This window comes from Sceloporus occidentalis, unplaced genomic scaffold, assembly GCF_023333645.1.
Source record: "Sceloporus occidentalis isolate IW3139 unplaced genomic scaffold, rSceOcc1.0.p SCAF_5, whole genome shotgun sequence".
In the NCBI taxonomy this organism is placed as follows: domain Eukaryota; kingdom Metazoa; phylum Chordata; class Lepidosauria; order Squamata; family Phrynosomatidae; genus Sceloporus; species Sceloporus occidentalis.
This window is the reverse complement of record NW_028316985.1, coordinates 72,055,481-72,082,371: the sequence shown is the minus strand read 5'-3', so window position 1 is coordinate 72,082,371 and position 26,891 is coordinate 72,055,481. Positions and strand designations below refer to the sequence as shown.

The following is a 26,891-nucleotide window of genomic DNA, read 5'->3' as shown; positions in this document are numbered from 1 at the left end:
AAATTCATACCTGTGACCTCCTTAATAGAGTCCATCCATTTAGTGTGTGGCATTCCTCTTTTTCTACTTCTCTCCACCTTTCCTAGCATTGTTTTTTCCAGTGAGTTGTGCCCTCTCATGATGTGTCCAAAGTACAACAGCCTCAGTTTTGTCATCTTAGCTTCTAGGGAGATTCCTGCCTTGATCTGGTCTAGGACCCATTTGTTTGTCATTTTGGCTGTCCGTGGAATCCTCAGTATTCTTCTCCAGCACCAATCTCAAATGGATTGATTTTCTTCCTGTTTTCTTTCTGAACGGTCCAGCTCTCACATCCATGCATGGTAATAGGGAATACAATGACTTTTATTATTCTAACTTTCATGCTCAGTTGTATATCTTTGCATTTTAGAATCTTTTTTAGTTCTTTCATAGCTGCCCTCCCACTGTTAATCTTCTTCTGATTTCCTGGCTGCGGTCCCTGTTCCTATCAATGTTTGAGCCCAGGTATAAGAACTCTGTTACTGTTTCTATTTCCTCATTGTCTAGGTTGAATTTATGTAGATTCTCCATGGTCTTTATTTTCAACAGCAAGCCTGCCTTTGCACTTTCTTTGATCTTCCTTAGTAGTCTGTGAGGTTTTCTGCTAGTACTATGGTGTCATCTGCATATCTTAGACCCGAAACACGTGGGTTAACATTCAGATGACACACACACCCAAAGTGGCCAGAAGCCACTCTGACACCACCAAAAGGAATCTAAGGCTGTCGTAAAAAGGAGTCAGTTTAAACTGACTTCTGGCTGGTGAGGCTTGGAACCTGCAGCAGTGGCCCACTTTGGGAGCAGGCCAAGCAGTCACCACAGTTACAGATGATCACAGCGAGAGGCTGCTTCTTCCCAGCCATCTGCTTCACCGCATAGATGGTTGATATTTCTTCCTCTTATTTTCACTCCTTCTTCTGTGTCCAAGCCTGCTTTTCTTACAATATGTTCAGCATATAAAGTGAATAGGTAGGGTAATAAGATGCAGCCTTTTCTGCCCCTTTGCAATGTAGAAATGAGATCTGTTAAATAGCAATCCCAACAATTTTAATCTTTAGGATCAATTTTTTTTTTCTGACAAAAAAAATCTTACATATTTTGAGCAATTTTGAAGTAAAAAAAACATAGGCGAGGTTGAATTAGATCTGCAGAAGCTTGCTCCTCCCCCCCCCCCCCATCTAAATCCCTCTATTGAAGTTGTTGTTTGTCCTATGGGAGAAAATGTGCATCAAAGTGTGGGCTAGGAGATAGGTGGCTTTTTACTTGGCTGAATAGTTTGTGCCAGAACCTGGACACCAAATCCTATGAAGACAAGTTGAAGAAGTCAAGTATCGTTAGTCTAGAGAAGAGATGATAATAGAAGAGGTGACAGCCATTTTCAAATATTTGAAGAGCTGTCACATAGATAACAGAACAAGTTTGATTTCTTTTGTTCCAGAGAGTAAGAGCTGAATTAGTAGATTCAACCTAGAAGAAAAATGATGCAGACTGAATATTAGATGGACTTTATTGATGGTTTCTAAAATCCCTGTTCAATAGTAGAAGAGGTTGACTTGGAAGGTGGTAGATTTTCTTTTATTAAAAAAGCCTGTATGCCTGTATATGATTGCTATAATAGTGGATGCCTTATATCACAGGCACCCTGAAACTCTCTTTAAGGTGGGGAGGGGGCAAAAACTGGCAGGCAGATCACTGAAGATTGTTATTCTGCATAAGCATTTTTATGAAATAGTTAAAACACAGAATACAATGCAGTCTAATTAATAACCAGAACAAAAATTAAGGCAGTTATAAATGTGACATACTAATAAATGAAATACTGTACTATATTATAAAATCTACTCAAGTCTAAAATGAAAACATCAAGCAAAGGGAACAATTTATAAGACCCTACTAAGTGAATACATACATGGCTACATAGTCTCCTAAAAAACGCTTTCCTCCAACTGCATCCTACTTTAGAAATAAAGGCTGTGGCAATATGGTAACATGTACAGGTAATGTGCAAAACATGTACACATGGACTTCCAAACAAACAAACAAACAAAACATGGAGGACTTGGAGCAAATTGTACCTGGGGCTGTATGCTTTCTATCAGTCAGTTTTGTTTTCCTCATTCCCAGGAAGCATCCCAAACTCCACTATTGTGTGTGTTTTTTTTAAGTTGTATTTTTATGTTAAACAGTGTAGAGAAGGAGTCTGCACCTACTTAGAAGGTGAATTGCCATTTTATGAGTATGCTAGGAAGAGCAATCCATCCTTTTTGGTCAAAATAATGTGAGTCTCGAGAGTCTGAAGTGATTGAATATGACAAAAAGAGCTTTGGTCAGGGCTGCATACAGACATCAGGGCTATATTTTGTCCTTTATCACCAAGCTTGAGGTGAGAGAATCTCCTGATGCAAGATATGGACTTAGGATGAATCATGAATTGACCACATTTGCTGATGATGCTATATTATTTAGGGCAAAAAGAATCAAAACAAATTTTAAAAGCGCTCCAGAAGGATCTTCCAAAACTGGGAAAATGGGCATTGAAATGGCAAATGGAAATTTAGTCTAAATTAGGGATGTAATTCTTCAAATATTTAATTCTTGAAGGCAAGAACAAAGTAATTTTACCATTGTTCTGCTTGCTGTGAAGAAGTTGGTTAAAACTGCAGTTTTCAAAGACTATTTCCAGTTTGGGACTTATTCCATGCAAATAATGATAACAGTTGTACATAAAACAGTATTTGCTGTGTAGAAATGTTCTTTTTTGTGCATCAAATGTTGTTATTATTTTTTGTTAAATAGGAAGGATAAGGAAATCATTTCTTATTTCTGTGCAAGCTGCACCTTCTTTGCACAGGACACAGCATTCTGACAGGTGTAATTGTTTGTCTTCACCCTACAGGATGTATGGATGAGGAGGCAACTAAATTGTGGCTGTTCAAGACCTTTGTACGCATGCACAATCCATATTGGTTTATGAACCACATATTCTAATCAGCTGATGATTTAAACTGTGGAATACCTTTTGTCACTGAATGTTTTTCTTCTTTTGCCATTTGAAGAATCTTTATTCAAATGCTTGAGCAAGTCATGATATACCCATTGTATCTGCAATCTAGTTATTCAGAATGACCTAGTCATTCAGATCCTTTTCCAATGCATCAAAAGGTACAGGTTTATGATGCAGCACTTTCTTTGACTTCGGCATTTCTTGTTGTTCAACCTCTTTATTTCTCCAGTCTCTAATGAGTGTTTCATTGATGCCAGATTCTCTTGCAGCTACACAATTATTAGATTCCTTTGCACACTGAATAACTTTTAGTTTGAATGATGCCATGTAAGAAGGTCTCATTTTCTTTTCGGAACTCATTTGCAGAGGGTAAGAAGTTATAATTCTATTTTATATTACTATAATAACTATGGGATTGATTGCAGACTTATTGTAGGATTTATTGAAATATTAAGCACATATAAGTGAAGGTCTTTGTCTCAGAAGTAAGGCCATTCTTTCTAGTGATGATTAACATCTGGTTACAAGTAATGAAAACAATGCATGCAGACAAAATGTCTACTGGTATATTATCACTCGAGTATTTGGATGTGGGTGCTTCAGATGGCAAAACTGACTGAAAGTATTGCCCAACAGTTAAGGGGTTGTCTGCATGGTCAAAAGGCTTCTGTTCCCCCCAGCCCTGTGTTGTCCTGTTTAGATGAAGGCCAAAACTCCGGGGCCAAAATTGGGGCCAGTTCCTGGTGGACCAAACACAGATCCAGTGGATCCAGCCTGATCCTGAGGTAAACAGCCTTTATCCTGGATCAGTTTGACTCCTGGTTTACCACAGAGTGTCCTGGAAATTCCATAGCAAGCCCTCGCATACTCTTTACCTTGTCGTTCTGTTGCTGGGAAGCCCCCCATCACCACATCTGACACAGGGTGCCTGGCCATGTGCGTACCCTGTTTCTGCTTCAGATGTGGGGGGATTCTTCTCAGTAGGAACAATGGTATGGCAGGTAAGGATAGTACAGTGGGAGTCTGTCCTGGGGTTGCATGAGGATGAGCATGTAAACACCACCCATCCCAGCACCGACCCAGAGACCAACCCGGCTCAGCCTGTGCTGTCCTGACCCATCTGCTCAGCCCCTAACATGCCTTTTTGGCCACCTCCATAGCTAATCATGATTGTCTCTGGAAGCCATTACCTTGTCTTAATAAACTGCCATTAACTCCATGCCACTCCACTCCTATGGAAACCAGCATTGACTCATAGATAAATCAGGTTTTCAGGGTAAATTTTTAGACTAAAATTTCTCGACTTATAATCAAATATATATGGTAATTAGAAAAGGAATCAGAAATGAAACTTCCAATACCATACTACCCTTTTATAAATCTATGTGTCTACACATGGAATATTTCACTATGTCAAATTCTGGCCATTGTGCCACGGAAAAACCTGTTAAGGTGCAGAAAAGGCAACCAAAAGGATCAAGGGACTGGAACCTATGAGGACAGATGACAAGTGTTCAGGACTGGAAAAGAGGAGACATGATAGAAATTATGCCATTGTGTATTTCACAGAATACTAGAATCCAGGTTCATCCATTGAAGAAGCAACAAAAAATGGACTTCTTTCTCCCTGGAGATGTTAAAATGTAGATTAAGATGTCCTGCTCAGGCTAATTAAAAACAAAACAAAAGATAATTAGTAAAGAGACACACCAAAAGAAATTAAAATAACCTTTATATGTGGGTTCCCTCTTAATATAAATCCCCTATACTATTCAGAATTTTCATATAATCTCTTTGGTTCCCTCTTAACTGGTGCTATTGGGAATTTATCTCAATTAAAGACTATTTCTGTGACAACTGATTATTCTGTCACTATAAGTTACAGAGTAAAAGGAATGTTAAATTGAGAGAAACTAATTACAAATGTGGTCTTCTTGTGCCTACATCATGCACAATAAGGTCACAGAAATTTAAGATCATTTGAGACAAACTAGCTCTAGAACAAGTGCAGAATGCAAACAAAAAATTCAGGAAAACATGTTTCAGAGAATCTATTGAGGCATAACTCTGACACCTTATATGAACCTTTCCTTGTCATGACTTTTTATACCATACAAAGTAAATATGGCTGCTGTATACTCTCCCCTTTATTTTCCTATTTCAGGAAGTAAGTCTATCCTTGGCTTAGTGACAAAACTCTAAAGACTATCAATATTTCTTAGGGTCATGGAGGCTTGGGCAGACTACCTCTTGCTGTGATCTGGAATCTCCACTCAGGCTATTCCAGCAACTTTAATAGTGTGTAATGACATAATCAGGGTGAATTATATCGCTGGAGGGAACTGCAAGAATCATCTAGTCCAACATCCTGCTGTGCAGGAATATACAACTAAAGCCCTTTGAGAAATGGCCATTTGGTTTAAAGGAGGAGAATCCATTACCTCTGAGGCAGACTATTCCACTGTTGAACAATTCTTACAGTCAAGACATCCTTCTTAATGTTTCAGTGGTATCTCTGTTCTTGTAGCTTGAAACCTTTGTTTCATGTTCTAGTCTCTAAAGCAGCAGAAAACAAATGTGTTTGATCTTCAACATGACATCCCTTGAGATATTTAATAATGGTTATCATATTACTTCTCAGTCTTCTCTTCTCCAAGGTAAACTTACCTGGCTCCTTAAGTCACTGCACATATGGATTGGTTTGTAAATCTTTTACCATCTTGGTTGTCCTCCTCTGATTGAAGGTGAATTGTTTCTCTCATTCCATTATCATTTAATGGAATTCAGCCTTGGCCTCAAATGCTCTTTTAAGTAAAATGCCTACCTAGAAAAGAGAGCCAACATGTCACGTTCTCTCAGCTTAAGAGGAAGGCAATGACAAAACTCCTTGTGAATGAATCTTGCCAAGAGTAGAATAGGGTAGCCAAAAGTCAGCATCAGCTTGAAGTCACATAACAACTAAGTAGTTAAGATGCTTTCCCCACCATGTGTTCAATAGAACTTGTTCCCAGCCAAGTGGCTATAGGATAGATTGCATGCAGCATTAAATTTTGGGGTTTTCAACTACAATAGCTTACTTGATGTATGTGTATGCGTGTGCTTGATCATTTAGTTAGCTACTGATAGTTCTTGATGTCTTCTTTACACAGAAGTCTCAGTGGTCCATTTTGCCTGATCATTTGGCGGGGAGGGAGACCCCCCACTCTAGGGTCCATGTCATCAGCAGTTTGGACTAGATCTCTTTCACATCCCTAGTGAGATCAATCTGTAGTTGAGATCTTTCTTGCATTGCTATATCCCCAAGAAAGAATTCTCAGCTGCTTGGACAAATAATCAACTTGACTACTCATGCTAAGTACTGAATATGTACATTATTTGGATGTTTTGCAGTTTTCTTCCTAAATTGTCTTTATTTATTTTTTCTATAATTCTTCATTGTGTTCCTTTTATCTCTCCCAACGTGTGTTGTATTTTTACCCTGATACTCTGTTCTGTGCTGGCAACTGAATGCAATTTACAATAGACCTGCTCTCTGAAGCAATTTAGATAACAGGATTATTGCAATTTCCATGTTGCTGCCAGCAAACTAGAAGGAAGGAGTAAGCTGGCAAAAGAAACCAGAAGATTCAAAATTTCTTTCATCCATTTTGAGCACATATAAAGAAGCCATGAAACAGAATTTTAATATGGATAAAAGTCATTTTGCTGAGGAATGTTGAGAACATATGTGATTTAATAAACCATTCTAAACCTATAATAACTGTGAAAATGTGTTATATACATGTTAAATTTGCCTAATTAAAAGATCACCTTAAGATTGTCATAACTTTAGCAATTGAAGAATTCATAGAATCATGCAGTTAGAAAGAGCTACAAGGGCCATTTTGTCCAACCTTCTTCCATGCAGGAGTACACAACTATTGTAAAGCACTCCCCAAAGATGGACATTCAGCCTGTCTTTACCAACCTTCAGTGAAAGAAATTTCATTTCTCCAAACTGAGGGACTTTTTACATCTTACTAATCTATACAGTGGTGTGGTACATCAGAAGATTTAACATAAATTTGTTGTTGCTGTGTATCTTCAAGTCATTTCCAACTGATTGCGACCCTAAGGCAAATTTATCATGGAGTTTTCTGGGGTTGAGAGTATGTGACTCACTCAAGGTTACTTGGTGGGTTTCCAGGCTGAACAGGAAATCACACCCTGGTTTCCAGGTTCATAGTTGAGTGCTCAAACTACTATACCATGCTGGCTCTCAACATAAATTTAGCAGAATTAACAATACTGTAGCTAAAGAACCGTAGACACAGTTCAACTTGCACACTGGGCTTTCCAGTCCATCACTTTTTGGGCAAGCAGTTACCTTCTGACCACTGCACAATCTCTCTGAATCCAACCCATTATATTTTATTTTGATTGTACTTCCCCCCCCCCCCCAAAAAAAAAGTTGAACTATGACATCAAAGAGATACTTTCTCAGCTGAGTAAATTAAAACTGCTTGCTGAGGCATAGTAGAGTCGTGTGTGACTGCTGGCTGTAAAGACCAACAGCTACCCTGTCATAATATTGGTTTATAGAGTAAGCCGAATAATACTTTATGAAGGATTTGGTTTATCATGTATGCATGGGAAAACAAATTAATAAACGTTTAGCTGTGCTACAGCAACAATCCTCTGTTTTCCCTCTCCCCTCTTTTCTCAGAATTTACTGGCTCTAACTGAAAGACTTAGAACTTCATAGTTTGGACAAATCTGTTTCCTTTCAGAATTTTGTCAGTTTTTGCTCTGTCAGTTCCAATTATGAGCACCGCATTTAATTATAGCACTAAACCTGCTAAATTCTCATATATAAATCCCCATTTGCTTTTATTTATCTTTTTGTGTGCTTATACAACTTGTAAAATGGATGGTTCTTCACACTCTGCAGATTGCTGCTTCCATGAGGAAACAGGCTATGAGTTCAGGTTTGGTCTGGAGGCAAGTGTAGCTGGGAATATTGCTTTTAAGGCTGGGGACAGCACATGACATAGTCTGCTTTGTTCTTTTTTAAAGCATTGGCATGAATAGTCAAGATGGGTGCGTGTGGAGAGTTGGGGAAATCATTTTGGGGGTGTGAAATGGTTGGAGTTTATTGAGCAGGCAGGGGAAAGCAGAGGGGGCAAATATTGCCACAAGCAACGCCAGGACTTAAAATCTCCTACTATTCCTCCAACCTTTCTCAGTTGTTCATCCAACATTTATCTTTGCTGGGAGGTGAAAGCTAGCCCAGGGTTGGGGATTTAGTCAAACTGAGAAGAGGCTTTTTAAAAATAGTATTGCTTCTGTTTTTGGTGTTTAAAAAATACATGAGGAGGCAATTACTTTCTTCCTACAGCTTATTTTGGGGCCACCAGTTTTCTCACAGTGTATCATATGGCACCCTACATATCTCACAACCACTGCATAGATACGAGGACATAGTTTTCCATTCATACATTATACTACACATAATATTGTGTGTTTCTTTGTAGGGAAAGGAAACTTAAGAACTGGATCAAGAATAACACTGAGTGGTTGACTGTCAGGGTTCAGGCAGTCAGGTTTTGGAACATATGGAAAGCTGGCTGGCTGTCTTAGTGGGGCAAACGTGTTCCAAAACAGGTATCAGGTACCACAGCAGCAGTGAACACAAAGCAGTGGGCATTTACGTGTTTATGCAATTATAGGAAATGAAAAACCATAAATAAAATTGAAAAAAAAAGTCTGCATGCTGTTTATAAAAGGGCTGGAGCAAAGGGAAATGAGTGAACACAAAGCAGTGGGCATTTACGTGTTTATGCAATTATAGCAGTTAGGGACCATTTTAATGGCCATGGCTCTATTGTACAGAATTCTATCATTGTAGTTGGTGAAAGTCTTGGATTATTTATTTATTTTTGCTGGAGAGCTCTGGTGCTATTATTCAGGGGGTACACTAAAGCTACCTAGCAGGGAATTCTAATTACCTCCCCAAATGACAAATCCCAATACGTTTTGTTGATGTACAGTGCGCCCGCATTATACACGGCTTTGAGTTTATGTGGAAAGCTGTGCGGGAGTGCACAGGGCACAAGAGGTGGTGCATCCCATTTGGATGAATGGGGCATGCGTCCATGGCGTGCGTGGACACCATGCCACCGCACACCACTTGAATGGGATGAGCATGCGTGGTATTTGGCTTACGCAGGAGGTCCGGGATGGATCCCCCGTGTAAGCCAAGAGCGCACTGTAGTATCAAATTACTATAAACGTGTACTGTTATGTTCCAGAATTTACCTATTATAATAAGCAATAAACCAATTAAACGGTGGCATAGAGAGCTTTCAAGATTCATCTGGGCTGGGAAAAACTCAACAATAGTAAAAGCACTTAATTTCTTTACCGTTTTACAGTGCTGAGTACTCTCTAAGCAGTTTACAATGTGTTAGTCAATTACCCCCAATAAGCTGGGTACTCATTTTACCGACCTATGAAAGGATGGAAGGCTGAGTCAACCTGGAGCCCTGCAGCATTGAACTCACAATGTTTTGGCTGCAGCAATGGCATTTAACCACTGCACCACCAGTGCTCCTAGAGTACATTGGAAAATAATGCAAGAAGACAAGGAATGAGGAGGGTCTGGTGTACTGCATGGTTCCTGCTGCATAGATTGGTTAAAAGAACTGGTGAATCTGCAAGATAAAAGGTTACTGTCCCTGGAAAATCACAATTTGAGGTAAAGATGGCATGCATATCTGTGGCAGAACAAATTGGAAATGAACAAGGAATTTATAAATAATTATGTAAGGAGACTGTTGTGGAAGTTATAGAGAAGGCTTAAGAACAAAATATACAGAAAGATACTATTGTGGGCATCTCCTCATGAAGCCTTTATGAGAAAAGAGAAATTAAAAGAAACTGGCCAGTTAAAATATTGAGCTCTACTAGAATGGAGAGGGACAAAATCTGCACTTAAAACAAGAGATAATTAATGAGGGAGTAAATTGCCAATGGTTTACGCATAGACAACTGCATGTAAGAATGAAAATGAATATTATGCTTGAAGGAATTGGCAAGGAGAAGATTTAGATGAAATAATATTTGATAAAAGTAACTATGGCGCTGTACAGACCAGCGCTTTGCGCCAGCCTGTACACGTACTAGGGTTGCCTCGGGGTGTCTTTTCCAGATGCCCCGCAACCCTAGTATGTTGTAATGGCGGCACCCTTTCTTGGTGCCACTGAAGGGCGACTGTGGCACCCTTTCAGCAGCGCCAGAAGGAGCTCCGAAACAGAGCTCCTTCCTTCGTTTCTGTCGCTGGCGCAAACCTTTTCACCACCGCTGTCGGGGTGTCCTTGGGGCATGAAGCCCCAAGAACACCCCTTTCCAAGCCACGGGGAAGCCGCCTTTTGCCGCTTCTCCAAGGACTGGAAAAGTGGCGGATCGGGGCCTCAGGGCTGCCGCTGTGGCAGCTGAGGCCCCGATCCGTTGGGGAAAGGGGCTGGTGCAGGCAGCCCCAAAGGGGCAGTCTGTACACCGCCTATATTATGTCTTAGGCCCGAAACACATGGACCTCAAAGAGAACTTCTATAAAATATTCCACAGATAGTATCTGACAGCAGCCAGATTTGCTAAAATATATAAATATGACCATGAGAAATGTTGGAAATGTGGTGAAACCAGGGGAACTTGCTGCCATATGTGGTGGACATACCCTGAAACTAAGAAATTTTGGCAGGAAATACACGACATAATGCAGTGAATATTTCAAATCAAAATCAAGATGGAACCAGAATTTTATATTTTAAATATGTTGGATGAATAGGTGAATAAGAAACACACTAAATGTATTTTGTATCTTGTATCTGCTTCTAAAATGGTTTTTGCCCCAAAATGGAAAGATAGCAAGACTCCAACAATTGATGGTTAGCTTTTAAAATGTTTTCAAATCATGGAGATGGATAAATTGCAAACATTAATAAAGGGAAAATGGTTGAGAAAGTATAAAGAAGATTGGAATAGTATGATAAAATTTTGGGAAGGAAATGGGTTGATATAGTAACAATTGTACACAAGAATTAATTAATTATGAGACTTGAAGAGAGATACAGTAACTTGAAGTTCAAGATATTATACATAAATCAAAGAGGGGATGGCAGAATGGTATATGGTCATTTAATACTAAATTGGTAGAAGAAATAGATACATAGGAGATATACAATTAAAACAGTAAGTTGAAATGATACACAGCTGTATTATATACAAAATGAATGAAACTGATCGAAAAGAGGTGGCATGTGTAATAACAGAATTTGAAAGCAGAGGAAACAGATATAGTTTAGATCAGATTATAGGATGAACCTAACAAGGATTGTACTATATTGTTTGTAATGAGGGGAGAGGAGAAAGTAAATGTAAATTTTGTAAAAACCTTATATGATTGATTGATAGTGATGGATGTTGAGCTTGTATTTTGTGAAAAAATATAAACAAAAATGTGTACTGTTAAAATAGTTTGGAATAAAGTTGCAGAAGGATCCAGTTCTAAGGCATAGTATGTACTTTATAGGCCTAAATCAGGACTGGGAAATTTGTAGCTTTCCAGGTGTTGTTGGATATCAACTTCCATCTTCCTTTCTTATTGGCTTTGCTGGCTAGGGCTTATGGGTGGTACAGTCTAACAATATCTGGAGGACTATAGATTCCCACATCTCCTCTAACAAGTGAGGTTTGGATTGTGGCGTTGAAGTTAGTCTGTTGGCCTTGTAGAGAAAAATGAGAACTGGTGCTCTAGGAGATGAAGGCACCAGAATCCAATTGCTAGATCCAGAAGGTGTGTGTCATGTGTCACCTTGCCTTCTCATGATCAGTAAAGTTCTTTGTTTGTCCCAACAAGATAACGTCTCCTGATTGTATTCTTCATGTCAAAGTTAAAATGAATATTGTTAGCCCATAGGTTTGTTTCAGATTTACTCAGCCTAAAAGAAAAAAAATCATCTTTATTCTGTACTTTTATCCCAGTTGCCTCCTTCATCACTTGATCCAGACCCAGATGTAATTTCACTTACCTTTATTATTCTCCTTATTTGTTTTTCTTTTGTTAATATCTCACAAGGTGCCTTTCATCAAATCACAACTTTTTCCCCCCTGATCAAAGATTTTTAACAGCAATGTAACAAGCAGAAATTCAGCAATTACTATACAAGCTTGTCAGTAGTCATCACACTGTAGAATATAGAATTCATCTTTACCACTAGGATATTGGCTTTTTCAGAAAATAATTAGCCATTTCCATATTTTGAGAACTTTGGCAATCCTGCTACATTTTTAAAAAAGATCTATGTCCACTTTTACAAAGTATTAAAGATTATGAAACCATAATTATGATTATGATATGTTTTCAGTTGTATCCTGGCAGCAACCATTAAATTATCCAGCACCATACACAATATGGAATGAACAGTCTCTTCCCTACACAGTTTGTATTTATTGTCTTCTGGTTTTCTCTTTATCAGAAAACTGCAATTTTATAACAAACCTATTGGCTTTTACAGTTAAATGTAAACACTGACAGAAAATGTAAAGTGTTTTCATACTACTTGCAAGCTTGTGGGGAATAGCAATAGTTCTACTGCTAGCTTTTAAAGAATTGTTCAGGTTCTGAAGGAATTAGCAAGCAGTCACTGGTTAAGTTTTAAGGATTGTATTTTATTCATTAGAACCAGCATGGTGCAGTGGTTTGAGTTTTGGTCTATGAATTTGGAGACCGAATCACTGCTCAAACATGGAAACCCACTGGGTGCCCTTAGGCAAATCACTTTCTTTCAGCTTCAGAGGAAGGTCATGGCAAATCCCCTCTGAACAAATCTTGCCAAGAAAGTCTGTGATAGGTTCACCTTAGGGTAACCATAAGCTGAAAATGACTTGAAGGCATACAACAATGACTTTATTCATCTGTTGTTCCAGCTGTTCTAACTCATTGAATTAAAATGTTTGTAAAGTGTGCAGCTCCCAAAAGATGGAAAGCGTTTGATGGCAGAATCACAGAAATGGACACCCAGTTCACACTGCGTGCAAGGGAACTGCTTGAAATCTACCGCAGCATTAGTATGAAAGACCTTCCCCAAGATGAGCGTCTAGATGTGCTGCTAACACTGAAGCATACAGTGAAGGTATGTTTCTCTCAAACCTTTACAAAAACTCTTTTGTAATTAGCAAGTACTGAATGGGCCAAAGAAAAATCTGCATTCAAGTGTCAGTGTCAGCATAATGTAGTATATACAGTCGACCCTCCTTATCCAAGGATTCAAGCATCCAAGGCTTGAAAATATTCCAAAAAATGTATAAATTCCAAATAGCAAACCTTGATTTTCCATTTTATATAAGGGCCACCATTTTGTTGTGCTATTATATTTAATGGGACTTGAGCATCCATGGATTTTGTGATTCATGGGGGATCCTGGAACCAAATCCCAGCGGATGACAAGGGCCCACCTTACTGATTCTTTACATTGGTGAAGAATTTAAAACTGCATTCTAAGCACACTTGGAACTTACTTGCATAGGATTGTGCTGCTTCATTGCAGTCTTAAACAACAAGAAAGCAACTCTCTTGGTTTAATTTATGATTTAGAGTTGAGCTAGAGAAAGGGCACCAATCTCAAAAGCGACTTTGATGTGGAGGATAACTGTCCCAACAGCAGTTCTTTGGGCTCCCTACACTTGCTGTTTGCTTTGGGACAAAAAGGAACCCATTTGTTCGAATCAAAGAACACTTTTTTGCTGGTTAAAAATCCATAAAATAATAATAATAATAATAATAATAATAATAATAATAATAATAAAATTTATTTATATCCCGCCTTTCCAATATTTTGATCAAGGCGGCTTACAATACAGATAAAAGCATATCGATAAAAAGTTAAAAACAGCATTAAAAAAGAACAACAATCAAGTAGAAGTACAAGGGCAGGGCAGGTACACAATCCAGGGTCGTTGATAGAGGGGCAAAGAATAAAGTGATTATGGTGGAAAGGCTTGCAGAAATAAATATGTTTGAACTAACAACGCGGTGGAACGGAGCTCGACAGGGAGATTGTTCCAAAGTTTGGGGGCAGCGATAGAAAAAGCCCTTTGTGAGGTCCTCACATGGCGTGTCTTAGGGACCTCCATCAGTTTCATCCCTGTTGTTCTGAGTGTGTGGGGCGGATTGTATGGGGAGAGGCGGTCCTCCAAGTACCCTGGGCCCAAGCCATTTAGGGCTTTATAGGTCAAAACCAACACCCGGAAGCGAATAGGCAACCAATGAAGATCTTTCAAAATAGGTGTTATATGGTCAGGCCTGGAGCTACCAGCGACCAATCTTGCTGCCATATTCTGCACCAACTGTAGCTTCCGGGTTTGGTACAAGGGTTGCCCCATGTAGAGCGCGTTGCAGAAATCCAGTCGAGAGGTTACCAGAGCATGTACAACAGTTTCAAGGTCCCTATGGTCCAGGTAGGGACACAGCTGGCGTATCAGTCGGAGCTGATAACAAGCACTCCTGACCGTCGCATCTACCTGAGATGACAACTGGAGCGACGAGTCAAGGAGCACTCCCAAGCTACGCACCGAGTCCTTCAAAGGGAGCGTGACCCCATTCAGGACCGGGTGACAGATCCCACCACCCGGAACCGAGGAACCTATCGCCAGTACTTCCGTTTTCCCTGGATTCACACTGAGTTTGTTTTCCCTCATCCAGAACTAGTTTGGACCAGCAGGCCTGAAAGATCAGTGAATTATGAATAAATGATTTACATTTTAAAAAGCAAATAGTATAACTATCTGTACCTAGTTTACTGATCAGCAGTGACAGATTACTGCATGCCTTTTCTGAAGACACATTGTGAAGCCATGTCCTAATGAACTAAAATTTAAGTCGCCTCAGGGCATTGTGTACTATTGTAATTGGCAATCAATGTAGGAAATTATGTGCCTATGTTTTGCTTGCCTTTATAGGAACATGAATGCAAACTAACCCAGGAAATAGTGGAATTAATTGACAGAGAAGTAGATCTTACGATGCGGGGAGTGAAGGAATGTAATTTACAAGGACTCAGACAAAGGATATGCACATTATTTCTTCAGTATATTAAAACACCATTTTTTAACCCAGAAGTTGCTAGACTTCTCAAGGTATTTCTATTGCATTTATTTATTCTTTATAATAATATAATATGTAGGTGAGTAGAATATCTCAATCTGAACAGTTTAGAGACTGCCCAGAGGTAATTCAATTGGTGGTTAACAGAAGGAGGAATTAAAGTCCTCCCTGTTAAGCACACCCTATACATCTTGTGCTCCCAGGGTGTAAATGTGGACGTCCACAGGATATTGGAGCAAGTTATAGAGTATATATGAAGAAAATATTGTTGTTTCTTAACTGCCTTTATGTTGATCTCGATTTACGATAACCCCATGAATGAAAGACTTCAAGTCACCTATCATTATTGGCCTTACTTAGGTCTTACAGGCTCAGGGCTGTGGCTTCTTTGATTGAATCTATCCATCTGGAATGCAGTCTTCCTCTTTTCCTACTACCTTCAAGCTTACCAAGCATTGTATTTTCTAGTGAGTCATGCCTTCTCATGAAATGTCCGCAGCACAACAGTCTCAGTTTAGTCATCTCAGCTTCTAAAGAGAGTTAAGGCTTGATTGTTCTAGGACCAGCTTATTTGTCTTTTTTTTTTAGCAGTACACATTATCCATAAAAATCTTTTCCATCACCACATTTCAAATGAGTTGATTTTCTTGAGTTTTATTCATTGTCCAGCTTTCACAACCATACATAGAAATTGGAAATATTATGGCATGAACAATCCTTAGTTTATTATTCAGTGATTTTTTTATATACTTAAGGATCTTGTCTAGTTCCTTCATAGTGCCCTTCTAACACCTAATCTTCTTCTGGTTTCTTGAATGCAGTCTTCATTCTGATTAATGATTGTGTGAAGGTATGGAACATCTTGAGCTATTTCAATGCCATCACTATCTATTTTTTTTCTATACAAAACAAATATGAAATTTCTTTATTTCACTGAGTTACTGGGAAACACAGAAGTAATTTAAACAGTCAACAGGAATATGAAATGGCTGTAATATTCTAGAGCAGGGGTTCCCAACTTTTTTGATTGGGAGCCCTAAGGGCTCCACTAAGCACAGGTTGGGAACTGCTGTTCTAGAATATTTACTCATGCTCCTCCTCCTTTAACAGAGTAGACCTGAAGAAGATATCAAAATGGAGCCTAAAGTATAAAGTAAATCGCACAGGCAGCAAGACAATTTTATTAGCTTTCTTTCAAACCACCAGAAGAATTGTACAACTCGGAAGTGCTCTTCAGGCACATCTATTCAGACTGGTTTATTAACTGAGTATCTGTACCTGGAGATACTTCTGCATGGGACCAGAATAGGAGAAAAGAGAAAGAAAACAACTGAAAAAGAAATTAGGCATTTTTGAACCTATTAAAAAAAAGCATATCCATTCAAAATATTTGAGCCAATAAAGTTGTTTGGCAATATGTTGAAAAAACACTTCTGCACACTAATACTTTCCCTTAAAAATTTACCACCGCATGTGATCCTTAATGCAGAAAGTGTTCAAATAGAAACTAGGGCGCCTTACAGACTGGCCTAAGTTGCGCCGTCATTACGCCAGGAATACGCGCGAGGGGCGGCGCTTCCGGATGCACCTTGCCCCTTGCGCGTATTCCGTACGGCAAGATGGCGGCGCCCTATACAGACGGGCGCGGCCATCTTGACGTAATGGATGCGCAGCGTCCAGACGTCTAAACCCGGAAGAGCCGTCACGAGTGCGCGCTTTGGCACTTGTGGCGGCTCTTCCGGGTTGCCGGAAGGAGTGCGATTTCTGCACTCCTTTTTTGCAGCGCAGAGGAGTCGCGCGGTTTGGCTGCTGCGACTCCTCCGCGCTGCAATCGGCAGCGGCCCAAGACCACTCCTTGTGGGCGGTCTGTAGCGGGCCTAGATGAGCAAGCTGTGTTGCCAAAAGTTAAATATTTAACATAACCTTATTTGCCTTTTAGTTTTGTATCTTAGTTTGCAATTCAAATAGCTGCCCCATCCTCAACAGTTGTCACTGATGACCATAATTTACTCTTGTGGGTTCTACCTCTAATTTAGAAAATAAGGAAAATAAGTTGTCCAAAGATGGTGCTGAATGAGGTTGATTAAGTGTTTCACTGTATGAAAAGATGTCTTCTACATTTCTTTAGGGGGCTAAACAGCAGTTCATAAGAGGGTTAAAATTTAGTAATACGACAAACTTTCATTTCAAGGCAGACTTGATTTCTCAACAGCCAAAGCTGGTTCAGGCTGGCTGTAGGGGAAGAGCTGCTGTTGAAAGACTGATTATAAAGGGGAGGAGTGAGTGATGGTTAACAATTAGTTGAGTGTCAGTAGAAGTGTAGCTGAAATTCAATGCAGAGTCCCTTGGTGGAATTCAGAGTTCCGTTAAAGGAGAAAGAGTGCAGAAAGGAATAGTTTAGTTTTATAAGAACTCAGTAAAAGGAATGGAATAGGGAATTGCAACTGTTGATGTGTTGTAACTATTGTAACCATACCATTTATGAAATTATCCTCAATAAGCTACAGTGGACCCTTGCCTTATGCAGTGGATCCTTTCCAGACCCCCCCCTCCCCCGTGTAAGGCAAATAGTGCATATGCTCAAGTCCCATTGAATATAATGGGGCTAAGGCACGGCGCAGTGGCAGCGCGTGCTCATCCAACGGGCACATGCACCATTCATTTTATTGTAGCGTGGCTTCAGCATAAGCTGAAATCTGCATATAGTGCACCCGCATATGGTGTGGGTTAATGTCATTCACGAGGAGTCTTCGTATGGTCCTGAAGTAAAAACATGGCCTCAGGGTATTGACAGGAAGAAGACTTATGACAGTGACATCTTTAAAAACCTTTATAACCCTTATATAGCTAAAACTCTTGTATAGCTACTGTAATTTACTGTATATACTCATGTATAAGTCTAGAAATTTTAGTCCAAAATTGGACCCTAAAAACCTAGGTCGACTTATCTAGGGGTCAATGTAAATACTATACTTTAACTCTTATTAAAAAGATTATTAGCCGCAAGACTTCTTGTAGTTGTGTTCTTCAGTAGCTCAGTGGGTGTCATCTCACCTGAAAGTTTAGCTTTCTGGCACTACCTCTTGTTTCATTTAGGATTGTCTCATCATAGGGTTTTCATGGTAAAAGACAATAAAAAGGGGTTTGCTGTGCCTTCTTCTGCACAGTACTAATAAGTGTTAGCTATGGTGCCATGGTTGTAGTTTCTGAGAAATCCTTTGCAAGGGTCTCTCTCTGTCTCATACACACTACTGCTGCTGTCCAGGACATTTTAGTCTGTCTCCTCCACAAAAGAATCTTTGACATGGGAGAACCTGCCCTCAGCACTGCTATCATCAGCATAGCCTCTTGCCTCACAGGAGCACACAATTCCACCACTGCGGAAACATCTTCCCCATTGGTGGGGAAGAAAGTATAAGGAAGCTAAAATACAAAGTCATGCCATAGTATTTTCATTTTCTATGTAAGATGGTGAAAGCTGGACAGTGGAGAAAGTTAGCAGGAAAAGAATCCATCATTTGAAATGGGATGTTGGATAAGAGTTCTGTGGATATCATGGAAGAGAGGAAGAGAGAAAACAAATAGGTTTGCAAATAAATCAAGCCCAAACTCTTCCAAGAAAACAACTTGACTGAGCTACCTGCTTTGGACATGTCTTAAGACAACATGACTCATTAGACAAAAAATGATAATTATTTGTTACAAAGGCTGGGTATGCTGAGTCAAGGAAGCCACAGCCTGGAGTTTGCAGATGTTATAGTAACAGGGTCTCTTGAAGGTCTCTCAATCATAGGGTCACTGTAAGTCAATACTGATTTAATGATAATTGGCAGCAACAAGATATCACTTGTCTCAGGAGAACAAAGGATACTAATTGGCACCTAGCAAATAGGAGGGGGGGAATACTTTAAAACATCAAAAGCAGTGAAATGAATGGATAACATAGTGACAAATGAGTCCTCAAAAGTAAAGCCCATTGATAGGGCTTTCTTCACTGTAGGTGTGTATAGGCGTACAGTCTAAGAATCTCTTGACTTGAAAGTCTAGTAGTTTATATTTTACATCTGATTGCCTGAAGCAAGATACTGCTTTCTTAGTGTTTGTCTCCTTCTGTGATATTGGGTAACACTAGCATATATTACATGGCTATTGTAAATTATTGATGGATGAAATAGTAGACATGAAGAATGTTGAACGTATCATTAACGTTTATGTTATTCCTACTTAGCTGTATCTTGGTTCTTCCATTGTTCATGTTTCCACTAAAAAGGTAATGGACAACATTGCAAAGTTATTGCATTGTTGAAATCATCGATGATCAGTTTTTCTATAGCCCTTTTGGCTGAGATGTCATACTTGAGAAGGTTATGACATCGGTCAGAATAACCATGACAACCAATCTTCCTATGGTGATATGGCCTTATAAATTTAGATTGGAAGCAGATTTTGTCCAGGCATCATCCTGAATTTGAATATCTTTAATTGAATATGGTACCTCATTTAGATACTTTTATCTTTCTTTCTTTAGAGAAAACAGGAAAGGGAACAGGAATAGCTGCTCCTTATGCCTTTAGATTTGTCTGCTTAATCTCAGTAACACAATCATAGTATTCACAATGTCGTTCTCAACATGCTTTAATATAGTTTAATGAATATGTTCATAATCATTAGGTTTACTGTACTGTACTGTACAATGTGTGGGAACAGATTGCATTTGGCAGACCACATGTTGTGCTTCAGCAGAATTGTTTTATAGATATATATTTCTTCATTTACCAAAGGTCATTCTGCAAAAGGTCATTCTGCAAAAAAGTTTAAAACAGATGAGTGAAGTTTTAATTGAGCCTGGATTTAAGGTTGACACTGAGATCCTGACTAACATAGACCAGTATAACCTGTTTGGTTTTAATTGCAGTTTTACCTTCTGATATTTAGTAAATTTTTCACTATCATCAATTATTTATTTTTATGCACTTACATATTAGAAGGTATTCTTGCATGGTAGGGGGTTGGACTGGGTCTCTCTTGTGGTCCCTTCAAACTCTATTATTCTTTGATTCTGAAAAATTACATTTTCACTAGCAATGCTATAGCTGTGTCTTTCATTTTCTAAATACCTTTGTATGGTCAAATGTGCAGCTGGATCTCTTTTTTGCCTGAATGCACTTGCCCATGGCTTTCATTAAAGGAAACAGGTGCATGTGTCCAACTGAATAGGCATACAGTTTTGTTTCCTCCCCTGAAAACTGGAAATTTATTGTTGGTGGGAAAACCTAGAATATATCTTTGGATGAATGGAAGTATGGAAACATTAGTATTTAGGATGAGAAATAACTCCATGATATCTTAGCATATCTGTTTTTCCTTGCAGGTGCCCCCTGATCCAATGAAGCTTTATCACAACATCTATTTTTGCCTTGGTTGCAAAAGGTACCTACCTTCTACTGATTTTGCCATATCCACTACTTCACACACTGTTGGTCGCTGTCGCTTATGCTGCAAGCTGGATAATGAGGCTCGCAAGAGGGAAGCCTTTTTGAAATACAAACGTATGCTCCGGAATCTACGAGATTCTGAAGTGAAATATGAAGATGGTGCTAAGGTTGCTTTCATAATCCAGGTATGCAGACAACCATTTTGTTAAAGTTTTAGAAAGCAAAAAAGGAAAAGGAGCTATATATTATTCCACATAAATTCTTATTAGAATATGAAAGCTTTAAAATTGCATAAGTTTATTTATTTATTTTTTTTGGTCTTTTACATATATCCTTTCTTTGAGCCAAGGAGAATTGACTAGAATTTGAATTAACCCACCATTGAGGCACTTGCCATTCAGCCTTTTATATTGTAGCCTTTTGGCTCAGTAGGGACATATTACTTCATAGACAGAGTTATTTAGGCTTATGTATAAAAAGCCTTCACAAAGTCCTACTGTGCCACTTGTGGAATACCACATCCTAGTGTCAAGGCTATGACAATGGAACATAAGCATTGTTAGATTCTACAAGATGGTAAGGCTTTGAGCATGATCCTGGTAACAGATTAGGTGGCCAGCATTCTAAGTACAAAGGAGGTTTACTGCCAGATGATAAACTGAAGTACAAACTCAATAATGGTATGGAATACTTGCAGTCTGTATCAGCATACAAAGGGCTTGCTACCAAATTCAAGCCAAACTGGACAAAAGATGGAATTGTACCATATGAATATTTTAGGACATGGGATATTTGATTGGGTGTTTGTATCTTTGTTTCTGGAGAAAAAACATCTAGGCATTCAGGGGCAAACTGCAACACCTCAAGAATATGAAATATGTTAAGTGTAATTTAACAGCATTTTAAATTGTATTGTTCATTTGCCACCCTTTTAGATTTCTGCCCCACTCTCCCTAGTGAGTAATATAATCTTTAAAATAATAGAACCTCAGGTTGATTCCTCAAATCAGAATCAGTGTCTAACTATATTTTTTCCTGAGTGTTCTTTTGAGGTTTACATACCTCAGAAGATGGTGAGTTTGCATGAATTAAAACAAGCTTCTCATCTTTTCATGTCCAGTTTGTTCCTTGATTTTGAGTGTGTTCTTTCAAAGATTAAGCCTACTATTCTATTTTTTTTTCTGTTTCAAGGGAGGAAAAAATGGGGAAGAACCAGGTCCAACCCTCACCCAGTATTTCACATTTTTAGAAGTAGGTATCAGATAGAAACCTATAGAAAAATTGTATTTTATATTAGAGAAAACCATTTCTTCTTGCTGGTCTGTACCCATTCCCACCAATAACATGGAGCATTCTCCTTTATTCTCAGTTTTACTTAGCTTTTCTAGTTTTCAATATTAGCTAGGCCTGGAATATCTAATGCTGCAGAAAATAGCAACAGAATGGGCTGGATCCCTATAGAGTATATGTGCAGAATAATTCTTTTAAAAAGCCACTTCCTAGAAGCTTGTCAGAGAGAAATGTTCTGTTCTAGCTTTACAAACAAACACAACAAAACAGCATGGATTTGGTATCCTCTAGATTAGAAGCAAGAAAGTATTACAACAACAAGTTGATAATCAGAAGCTCTGCGAAAAGAAGATCCAGAATTTCTATCTTCAGAGTGTTCATAATATAATTGTTTAAAAGCTTGCATTTTAGCCACATGTATCTTGGAATAATTTTATTGATTGTGTGTTATCACTGCAGAGAGACAGATTAGGTTCATCAGTAACATTTAAATCTCTGATTGAAAATCCAGAAGGTCATATGTGATTACACTATTACACTTTAAAAGCATATGTCTAATATTATAGGGTATCTGGTGACATATATAGATATATAGAACATCTGGTGATACACACATATATATAAGCATTACTAATTCTGTTTTCTTTGACTTACTTATTTCAATTGCAGCAGCAAGACCTGCACTACATGGTTGAAAACTTCTGGGGTTCTCAGTCTGCTCTTAGTGCCTGGGACGATCTCTACGATCTGGTCATGGTCAGGTGGAATAAGTATAAAGAATGGTCTCCTTGGAACTGTATTCTCCTTAGAAATGAGGAAGCTGAAGCTCATCTCAAACTTAAAAATCTTGAAAAGGTACCGGTGTTGATGAAATGTCCCCACCTCCCCCCCCCCCATTAATGTTAAAGTCCAAAATATATTCTGTGCAGAGCAAATTCTACCCCACTTAATACCTCTGTAGACCATTGAAATGGAAGACATATTTCTTCCATGTGGTTCTCTAGTATTGCATCATGTTTGGATTACCTTATTTTTCTCTGGAGCCCCAAAGAGACAAGACTTTATTTATTTTCTAATTTATTTCCAGCCTGTGTGCAATTTCATAATATGAGGGATGGGAGATAAAAATGTTTATTTCCCCTAAATGTCTAATTTGTAAGCTTTGCCACTTCCACAGCATGTTTTGCTCATTTGCATTTATATCCCATCATTCTTTGCTTTAGTCATCTCTGATATATTCTTCACCACAACATTCCTCTTCTGGGAAGTTGCCTTTCAAAGGGTTCTGTGAGACTATTATTTACTTGAAAGCTTCTCCCACAGTTTGAAATCCCATGGTATATCCAATGCTTACACAGACCCAACAGCAACCTTGGGCTTTATCCCTTCACTACATACGTAGAGGTATCATCTTTCAGGTAGTCTTCAAATGGGCATGAAATAAATTCTGTATTAACTACACACTGGGCTCATCCAGACTAGCTAAATGTGTGAAAGCATAGCAGTTTTCTTTTCAATATTAGTTGCTTTTATGTCCAAGTGACATTACTCTTGCCCTGCTGCATTGCCTGGTAATTTCCATTTAGGGTGATCAGATGTCATAACTACAAAGGAGGACAGGGGACCAGAAAATGTAGAACATTCAAGTAAAATGTAGGACATTATAAAATAAAATCAAAAAACACCAATATGAATATAAACTGATTATATAGGGTTTATTTACATCTATGTTACATATAATATATTTTAAATGGAGCTTCTGTGGCAATTATAGCTTGCTTTGGGGTTGATGGGAGAGAATAAACCCTTTGCAATAGCGGTAGTGGCAATAACAAATCTGTTAAACTACCTCTTCGTTGCCTGCTGAGACACTGGATGATACAAGGGCAGGTTTTACCACCAAAGGATATGCCAAAGGAGCCCCAAAGAGATGGGCAGTAGCACTAGTCATTGGCTGCAGAAATATGGAGTTAGCCCAACCTATGGCCTGTTACAGACAGCCAAAATAAAGCTGCTTCGAGTCACAGTGAAGGTATGGTGTTTCAATGATGTATGCGTCCTAAGAGTCCAGAAGTCGCACCAAAGCCACGCTCCAGACTGGAGCGTGGCTTTGTTGTGGCTTCTGGACTCTTAGGACGCATGCATCATTGAAACACCATACATCCAAAGTGACTCGAAGCAGCTTTATTTTGGCTGTCTGTAACAGGCCTCTGTCTGCTGCTGATAGCTCATCACTTCAGTGGTCTGTGGAGCCCAATAGAGACAGGGAGTCTCTTTTGTTGGTGTGCGCATGTTAAAAAATGATCAGCACAGGGTATCAAACATGCTAAAAATGGAGGATGTTTTGGGATTCTTTTCAGACAGAAGATTGAAAGGTTGAACATGTCTGGGAAAAGGTGTGTATCTGGTCACCCTGTTCCCATCAGTTACCACAACGTTTTTTAATGCTTAGCTGACTGCAGCAGTTTTTCCCCCTATCCTGGTACCCTTTGAATCCCAAATCCTCCTGGGCATGTATTGTTACAGTTCCTTTTACAGTATTTTGGGGCAGTGTGTAGTGAGATGGACTTTGGGTATTAAATTTTCCTGCGTGATAGCTTTGATGTTCCATTTTGGAACTGTTGGCCCCATATGTCTTTCTGTAGTGTTGGAAGAGTTGCCTAGTACTGCTCTGCAGCCAGAAAGACAAGGGGTGGCATTAGAATTGAGGAGTAAATGTGCACTACACTTCCCATCTTTGATTTCAAGGCAATCTAAAGCAGTGCTTTTACAGCCTGCCTCCTGACTGAGCTTTATTTCCCCCTTGTCCAATATCTCTCAGGGGAAATCTTTCTCTTCCCACAGAGAGAGAGAAATGTGAAAAAAAACCCGTCTAAAACATTAGCACTAATTCACTGCTGTGGAGGTATTGCTTCTTCCTCATTTTGCCTTCAAATGTGTTTCTGCTTGGCAGTCCTCACATACCCTCCTTTTTCTCCCCCAACTTCTCCTCACATTTTTTTTAAATAATTTTTTTCTTTGGAGGAATGGTGCTGAAGTGGTAAATTGTAGTGGTGCTGTTTATTTCCTTAGAGTAAGGTCACTTAAACTCACAAGCACTCCCTATGTGAGCTGAGACATTGGTGGAGACTGACCAAATACAAGTGAGTGAGTGAGTGTGTATTGTGTGTTGAGGGTGATCTTACAGAAAACAAACACAGAAATAGTATCATTACAGTTTATCACTTTAGCATTATACATCTAGAGAAGACTGAAAAAAATAAAAATTGTAAAGAGACAAAGAGAGAAATACAGAAAGAAATCACTTGAGAATTGTAGCACATCTGGGCAGGGTTGTGGTCAATTATAATTATTGCACCCCACATAACAAGCAAAATCGCCCCTGCCAATAAATCCAAAGGTGCCACCTTTCTCTTGATGTTTTTTTTTTAAAATGAGGAGAACATTTGGACAGAGAAGTGACAAGAAACATCAAACAGCACAGGAAAAAAACCAGCACAAATTGCTAGTCTGGATGTGCCCACTGATGATATAATCCCGCACATCCATATTCAGAGGTTAATTCCCTGATGCCCAAAGAGGAATGTCTCCTAGTGAGAGTGCAGCATCAGTTAACCATTTTCCAGTATGTTGCACCTGCTACATCTGTAGCAGTTCATTGTGAGTGATTGCCTGAATCTGTTTCAATTAATTAACATGTAGAGTTACATTGCTGAAAAACTGAGGAAATAACTGTTTTATACTGGACTTATGACGTCATTAAAATTTAAGGTTTGGAAACCTAAATTACTGATCAACAGAGACTTTGGACATTATCACACATGAAGCTTACCTGTGATTAAAGGTGGAGTGTCATCATTGAAAATACATACCATGCAAAATCACAATATATTTGTTTCATTACTGCTGTACCTGTGAAGCATTGTTGGAGCATGTTTTTTCAGTGATGGGAAAAACCTATCAATACATTCCCAATCACACTGCTTTTTCATTACTCCACAGGTGTGAAACATTTCTGCCATGACAGTTCCAATATTGATAGTCATGTCTTGTCACTGTCTCCTCCTCTCCCCTGTCCCTCTTCCCCCTCATTATTCCCAAGCAGGCTGTTTTCGTCCCACCTCTCCTATTTTTCTTTTTTTAAAAAATTATATCACATTAGCATAGCTTCAGAACTGTGTTAAAAATTAAAAATAAACTAAAAGGCATGCTGCATAGGAGATAGGGCAGGAAGGCACGATAAGGAGGGGTGCGGAAGAGAGTGCGAGGGACCATTGGTGGCAAACACAGCACCTTCGCACTCTTGCATAGATGTGTTATAACGCATGGTTCTAAATCAGAATGTATGTGATAATGTCCTGTATGCTGTGATTATATTTCATTTACTAATGTTGGCTTCCCTTCCTTCCCCTTTTCAGGCTTATGAGCCAGTGTTTATTCACAGGATAAAGCACAAACATATCCTTGCAAGAAACTATTTTTCCCAGTTTCCAAAGCTGGCAGCTGCTCTTCATAAAGATGACAAACCAACCACCACAGATGATCTTTTAGTAACAAAGGCTTTAACACCTGGCCCATCAAAGTAATGCTTTTAGCATGTAGAAGAGTTTTCACTGATTTATAGCTTGAATAACAATCTGGTATCAAGATAAACATTCATTCTATCCATTTTAGCTGATTATCTTTTCTTAATTGTACACTAGCAACATGCAACTTTCTTAAACAAACATGCTGATAACCAAATTGCTATCATTATGCTGTTATTATTGCTTTCAAAATTAAACCAGTCTCTATGTCTTATAAACTTTTTAAAATATTTGCTTCATTTTGTAAGTCAGTGGGAAAAGGATGTATCCTTTTATTTAGAAACCTTTTCTTTTAAAAATTTTGATTTACTTGGGCTATCCGGGTCCTGCTGAAAATAAAATCTAGGTTATATGATAGTTCTTTTTAGAGGTTAATGGCTATAATGAATGCCTTAAAAGATGGGAGGAGAGTTACT

The 26,891-nt window shown here is 38.8% G+C and overlaps 1 protein-coding gene across 5 annotated transcripts in view; it reads left to right on the top strand.

The window, feature by feature from the left end:
• The window catches only part of LOC149312315 (IQ motif and ubiquitin-like domain-containing protein), a 49,423-nt gene extending 22,753 nt beyond the window's left edge, over positions 1-26,670 (top strand). For all 5 annotated transcript variants that reach the window (XM_089524384.1, XM_089524387.1, XM_089524388.1 and 2 more), the window contains exons 9-13: positions 13,024-13,194; positions 15,020-15,196; positions 20,536-20,784; positions 22,559-22,744; positions 26,308-26,670. In XM_089524384.1, coding sequence (XP_089380510.1) covers positions 13,024-13,194; positions 15,020-15,196; positions 20,536-20,784; positions 22,559-22,744; positions 26,308-26,475 — 951 coding nt within the window. In that variant the 3' untranslated portion in view covers positions 26,476-26,670. The remainder of the gene's footprint in view (positions 1-13,023; positions 13,195-15,019; positions 15,197-20,535; positions 20,785-22,558; positions 22,745-26,307) is intronic.
• Positions 26,671-26,891: the final 221 nt, after the last annotated feature.